Genomic DNA, 7,500 nt, shown 5'->3' on the forward strand with positions numbered 1-7,500 from the left:
CGTCCCTAATCTGTCTTCCCTACTGACAGGCCTCGTCCCAAATCTGTCTTCCCTACTGCTGAAGGCCTCGTCCCAAATCTGTCTCCAGGGGGTGTTATGCACCTTCTTAGTTTGTTGTGTTGTACATTGATATTTATTGATGGGCTGACTGACTGACTGATTGACTGACTGGCTGGCTGATTGACTGGCTGGCTGACTGACTGACTGACTGATTGGCTGGCTGGCTGATTGGCTGACTGACTGATTGGCTGACTGACTGATTGGCTGACTGACTGATTGGCTGACTGACTGATTGGCTGACTGACGGATTGGCTGACTGACGGATTGACTGGCTGACGGATTGACTGGCTGACGGATTGACTGGCTGACTGATTGACTGACTGGCTGACTGGACTGACTGGCTGACTGGACTGACTGACTGGACTGACTGACTGGCTGACTGATTGACTGGACTGACTGACTGACTGGTTGGCTGACTGGTTGACTGGCTGACTGATTTACTGCCTGGCTGACTGATTTACTGACTGATTGACTGACTGGCTGACCGACTGACTGGCTGACTGATTGACTGGCTGGCTGACTGATTGGACTGACTGGTTGACAGGGGTGCTGGTCCATGTTGACTCCAACGCTTCCCACAGTTGTGTCCAGTTGGCTGGATGTCCTTTGGGTGGTGGAACATTCTTCATACACACAGGAAAACTGTTGAGCTTGAAAAACCCAGCAGCGTTGCAGTTCTTGACACTCAAAGCGCTTCTCCTGGCACCTACTACCAAACCCCGTTCAAAGGCACACACTCAGTGAATGTATTGATGGATGTATTGATGGATGTATTGATGGATGTATTGATGAATGTATTGATGGATGTATTGATGGATGTATTGATGGATGTATTGATGGATGTATTGATGAATGTATTGATGGATGTATTGATGGATGTATTGATGAATGTATTGATGGATGTATTGATGGATGTATGGATGGATGTATTGATGGATGTATTGATGGATGTATTGATGAATGTATTGATGGATGTATTGATGGATGTATTGATGGATGTATTGATGGATGTATTGATGGATGTAGTGATGGATGTAGTGATGGATGTAGTGATGGATGTAGTGATGGATGTAGTGATGGATGTAGTGATGGATGTATTGATCAATGTAGTGATGAATGTAGTGATGAATGTATTGATCTGTATAGTGATGAATGTAGTGATGAATGTAGTGATGAATGTAGTGATGAATGTAGTGATCTGTATAGTGATGAATGTATAGATGAATGTATAGATGAATGTATTGATCTGTGTAGTGATGAATGTATTGATGAATGTAGTGATGAATGTAGTGATGAATGTAGTGATGAATGTAGTGATGAATGTAGTGATCTGTGTAGTGATGAATTGTATTGATGAATGGTAGTGATGTATGTATTGATCTGTGTAGTGATGAATTTAGTGATGAATGTAGTGATGAATGTAGTGATGAATGTAGTGAAGAATGTATTGATCTGTATAGTGATGAATGTATTGATCTGTGTATTGATGAATGTATTGATGAATGTATTGATGAATGTATTGATCTGTGTATTGATGAATGTATTGATGAATGTAGTGATGAATGTATTGATCTGTGTATTGATGAATGTAGTGATGAATGTATTGATGAATGTATTGATGAATGTATTGATCTGTATTGATGAATGTATTGATGAATGTATTGATGGAATGTATTGATGAATGTAGTGATCTGTATAGTGATGAATGTAGTGATGAATGTAGTGATTGAATGTATTGATCTGTGTAGTGATGAATGTATTGATGAATGTATTGATCTGTGTAGTGATGAATTTAGTGATGAATGTATTGATGAATGTATTGATCTGTGCTGTGATGAATGTAGTGATGAATGTAGTGATGAATGTATTGATCTGTGTAGTGATGAATTTAGTGATGAATGTATTGATGAATGTAGTGATGAATATATTGATGAATGTAGTGATGAATGTGGTGATGAATGTATTGATGAATGTATTGATCTGTGCTGTGATGAATGTAGTGATGAATGTATTGATCTGGTATAGTGATGAATGTAGTGATGAATGTAGTGATGAATGTAGTGATGAATGTATTGATCTGTATAGTGATGAATGTAGTGATGAATGTAGTGATCTGTGTATTGATGAATGTAGTGATGAATGTATTGATCTGTGTAGTGATGAATATGTATTGATGAATGTAGTGATGAATGTATTGATCTGTGTAGTGATGAATGTATTGATGAATGTATAGAACTATGTATTGATTGACGTAGTGATGAATGTATTGATGAATGTATTGATGAATGTATTGATCTGTGTAGTGATGAATTTAGTGATGAATGTAGTGATGAATGTAGTGATGAATGTATTGATCTGTGTATTGATGAATGTATTGATCTGTGTAGTGATGAATGTAGTGATGAATTTAGTGATGAATGTATTGATTGTAGTGATGAATGTAGTGATGAATGTATTGATCTGTGTATTGATGAATATATTGATGAATGTATTGATGAATGTATTGATCTGTGTGTAGTGATGAGTGTAGTGATGAATGTAGTGATGAATGTATTGATCTGTGTATTGATATGTGTATTGATGAATGTATTGTTTGTATTGTTCAGGTATGAAGTACCATCTCTTGCCTCACCGGCGCCCCCTGCTGCAGAGCCCCAGAACCAGACCTCGTAAATCTACTGTAGGAGCCATGTTCGCTGTTGGGGGTATGGACGCTACCAAAGGTTAGCCTCTGATGTTCACTGTAGGGGGTATGGACGCTACCAAAGGTTAGCCTCTGATGTTCGCTGTAGGGGGTATGGACGCTACCAAAGGTTAGCCTCTGATGTTCGCTGTAGGGGGTATGGACGCTACCAAAGGTTAGCCTCTGATGTTCGCTGTAGGGGGTATGGACGCTACCAAAGGTTAGCCTCTGATGTTCACTGTAGGGGGTATGGACGCTACCAAAGGTTAGCCTCTGATGTTCGCTGTAGGGGGTATGGACGCTACCAAAGGTTAGCCTCTGTGTATGTATGTATAACAGTATGTGTGTGTGTGTGTGTGTGTGTGTGTGTGTGTGTGTGTTTAACCGTGTGTGTGTATAACAGTATGTGTGTGTATAACAGTATGTGTGTGTATAACTGTGTGTATGTATATATGTATGTTTAACCGTGTGTGTGTCTGTGTATAACTGTGTGTATGTATATATGTGTGTGTAACCTGTGTGTGTGTGTGTGTAACCTGTGTGTGTGTAACCTGTGTGTGTGTGTGTATAACTGTGTGTATGTATATATGTGTGTGTGTGTGTGTGTGTGTGTGTGTGTGTGTGTGTATAACAGTATGTGTGTGTATAACAGTATGTGTGTGTATAACTGTGTGTATATATGTATGTTTAACCGTGTGTGTGTGTGTGTGTGTGTGTGTGTGTGTGTGTGTGTGTGTGTATAACTGTGTGTGTGTGTGTGTGTGTGTGTGTGTCAGGAGCCACCAGTATAGAGCAGTACTGCCTGCGTCGGGATGCGTGGAGCCAGGTAACCAAATCAAACATATAAATATCAAACACATTTCCCCCCCAACAAATGAAAAGTCAAGTTGTTTTAACCAAATCAAAACAGTAGAAGAAGAGATGATATTAAAGATGTTTCCAGGTGGCGGTGATGAGCGGGCGTAGACTCCAGTTCGGGGTGTGTGTGTTGGACCGCCGCCTGTACGTGGTCGGTGGTCGGGACGGACTCAAGACCCTCAACGCCGTGGAGTGTTACGACCCGGACGGTAACAGCTGGAGCGTCATGACGCCCATGTCCACCCACAGACACGGGCTGGGTGAGAACAGAGGATACGTGTTGTCTGATACCGGGCTGGGGTGAGAACAGAGGATACGTGTTGTCTGATATCGGGTTGGGGCTGAGAACAGAGGATACGTGTTGTCTGATACCGGGCTGGGGTGAGAACAGAGGATACGTGTTGTCTGATACCGGGCTGGGGTGAGAACAGAGGGATACGTGTTGTCTGATACCGGGCTGGGTGAGAACAGAGGATACGTGTTGTCTGATACCGGGCTGGGGAGAACAGAGGATACGTGTTGTCTGATATCGGGCTGGGTGAGAACAGAGGATACGTGTTGTCTGATACCGGGCTGAGGTGAGAACAGAGGATACGTGTTGTCTGATACCGGGCTGGGGTGAGAACAGAGGATACGTGTATTATATACTGTAATATCCCAGGTGTTAATATATACTGTATTATCCCAGGTGTTAATATATACTGTAATATCCCAGGTGTTAATATATACTGTATTATCCCAGGTGTTAATATATACTGTATTATCCTAGGTGATACTGTAATATCCCAGGTGTTAATATATACTGTAATATCCCAGGTGTTAATATATACTGTATTATCCCAGGTGTTAATATATACTGTATTATCCTAGGTGTTAATATATACTGTAATATCCTAGGTGTTAATATATACTGTAATATCCTAGGTGTTAATATATACTGTAATATCCCAGGTGTTAATATATACTGTATTATCCCAGGTGTTAATATATACTGTATTATCCTAGGTGATACTGTAATATCCCAGGTGTTAATATATACTGTAATATCCCAGGTGTTAATATATACTGTAATATCCTAGGTGTTAATATATACTGTAATATCCTAGGTGTTAATATATACTGTAATATCCTAGGTGTTAATATATACTGTAATATCCTAGGTGTTAATATATACTGTATTATCCTAGGTGTTAATATATACTGTATTATCCTAGGTGTTAATATATACTGTAATATCCCAGGTGTTAATATATACTGTATTATCCTAGGTGATACTGTAATATCCCAGGTGTTAATATATACTGTAATATCCCAGGTGTTAATATATACTGTATTATCCCAGGTGTTAATATATACTGTATTATCCCAGGTGTTAATATATACTGTATTATCCTAGGTGTTAATATATACTGTAATATCCTAGGTGTTAATATATACTGTATTATCCCAGGTGATACTGTATTATCCTAGGTGTTAATATATACTGTATTATCCCAGGTGTTAATATATACTGTATTATCCCAGGTGTTAATATATACTGTATTATCCCAGGTGTTAATATATACTCTATTATCCCAGGTGTGACAGTACTTGAGGGTCCAATGTATGCAGTAGGAGGGCATGATGGGTGGAGCTACCTCAGTACTGTAGAGAGGTGAGTCCGACCCTATTCATATGACTTGGCAGGTCTGTTCATATGACTTGGCAGGTCTGTTCATATGACTTGGCAGGTCTGTTCATATGACTTGGCAGGTCTGTTCATATGACTTTACAGGTCTGTTCATATGACTTTACAGGTCTGGTCTGTTCATATGACTTGGCAGGTCTGTTCATATGACTTGGCAGGTCTGTTCATATGACTTTACAGGTATGTTCATATGACTTTACAGGTCTGGTCTGTTCATATGACTTGGCAGGTCTGTTCATATGACTTGGCAGGTCTGTTCATATGACTTTACAGGTCTGTCCATATGACTTTACAGGTCTGTTCATATGACTTTACAGGTCTGGTCTGTTCATATGACTTTACAGGTCTGGTCTGTTCATATGACTTTACAGGTATGTTCATATGACTTTACAGGTCTGTTCATATGACTTTACAGGTATGTTCATATGACTTTACAGGTATGTTCATATGACTTTACAGGTCTGTTCATATGACTTTACAGGTCTGTTCATATGACTTTACAGGTCTGTTCATATGACTTTACAGGTCTGTTCATATGACTTTACAGGTCTGGTCTGTTCATATGACTTGGCAGGTCTGTTCATATGACTTTACAGGTATGTTCATATGACTTTACAGGTATGTTCATATGACTTTACAGGTCTGTTCATATGACTTTACTGGTCTGGTCTGTTCATATGACTTTACAGGTCTGTTCATATGACTTTACAGGTCTGTTCATATGACTTTACAGGTATGTCCATATGACTTTACAGGTCTGTTCATATGACTTTACAGGTCTGTTCATATGACTTTACAGGTCTGTTCATATGACTTTACAGGTCTGTTCATATGACTTTACAGGTATGTCCATATGACTTTACAGGTATGTCCATATGACTTTACAGGTATGTCAATATGACTTTACAGGTATGTCCATATGACTTTACAGGTCTGTCCATATGACTTTACAGGTCTGTCCATATGACTTTACAGGTCTGTCCATATGACTTTACAGGTATGTCCATATGACTTTACAGGTATGTCCATATGACTTTACAGGTCTGTTCATATGACTTTACAGGTATGTCCATATGACTTTACAGGTATGTCCATATGACTTTACAGGTATGTCCATATGACTTTACAGGTATGTCCATATGACTTTACAGGTCTGTCCATATGACTTTACAGGTATGTCCATATGACTTTACAGGTATGTCCATATGACTTTACAGGTATGTCCATATGACTTTACAGGTATGTCCATATGACTTTACAGGTCTGTTCATATGACTTGGCAGGTCTGTTCATATGACTTTACAGGTCTGTTCATATGACTTTACAGGTATGTCCATATGACTTTACAGGTCTGTCCATATGACTTTACAGGTCTGTCCATATGACTTTACAGGTCTGTTCATATGACTTGGCAGGTCTGTTCATATGACTTGGCAGGTATGTCCATATGACTTTACAGGTATGTCCATATGACTTTACAGGTCTGTCCATATGACTTTACAGGTATGTCCATATGACTTTACAGGTATGTCCATATGACTTTACAGGTATGTCCATATGACTTTACAGGTCTGTTCATATGACTTTACAGGTCTGGTCATATGACTTTACAGGTATGTCCATATGACTTTACAGGTCTGTCCATATGACTTTACAGGTCTGTGCATATGACTTTACAGGTCTGTTCATATGACTTTACAGGTCTGGTCATATGACTTTACAGGTCTGTCCATATGACTTTACAGGTATGTCCATATGACTTTACAGGTCTGGTCATATGACTTTACAGGTATGTCCATATGACTTTACAGGTATGTCCATATGACTTTACAGGTCTGTTCATATGACTTTACAGGTCTGTTCATATTCTTTGCTGGCATGGTGCTATAATGTACATATCTCTGAAGTGAACTCTGGAAATGGAAGGATTCATGAACAATGTGAACATCATGAAGTTATAGAGATTGTCAACGCAACAGAACGATCAGGGGGCTGTTAGACATGGAAATAATTACACACACACTCTCTGTCTCTGTGTCTCTGTCTCTCTGTCTCTCTGTGTCTCTCTCTCTCTGTGTCTCTCTCTCTGTTTCTCTCTCTCTCTCTCTGTCTCTGTGTCTCTGTCTCTCTCTGTGTCTGTCTCTCTCTCTCTCTGTTTCTCTCTCTCTCTCTCTGTCTCTGTGTCTCTGTCTCTCTCTGTGTCTGTCTCTCT

The 7,500-nt window shown here is 39.6% G+C and overlaps 1 protein-coding gene across 6 annotated transcripts in view; it reads left to right on the forward strand.

The window, feature by feature from the left end:
• klhl5 (kelch-like family member 5) overlaps positions 1 to 7,500 on the forward strand; it is a 73,721-nt gene that overhangs the window by 53,641 nt on the left and 12,580 nt on the right. For all 6 annotated transcript variants that reach the window (XM_082978702.1, XM_082978703.1, XM_082978704.1 and 3 more), the window contains 4 exons: positions 2,667 to 2,783; positions 3,520 to 3,569; positions 3,687 to 3,861; positions 5,180 to 5,255. In XM_082978702.1, coding sequence (XP_082834828.1) covers positions 2,667 to 2,783; positions 3,520 to 3,569; positions 3,687 to 3,861; positions 5,180 to 5,255 — 418 coding nt within the window. The remainder of the gene's footprint in view (positions 1 to 2,666; positions 2,784 to 3,519; positions 3,570 to 3,686; positions 3,862 to 5,179; positions 5,256 to 7,500) is intronic.

The sequence above is a fragment of the Salmo salar genome, chromosome 08 (genome assembly GCF_965601325.2).
Source record: "Salmo salar chromosome 08, fSalSal1, whole genome shotgun sequence".
NCBI lineage: Eukaryota > Metazoa > Chordata > Actinopteri > Salmoniformes > Salmonidae > Salmo > Salmo salar.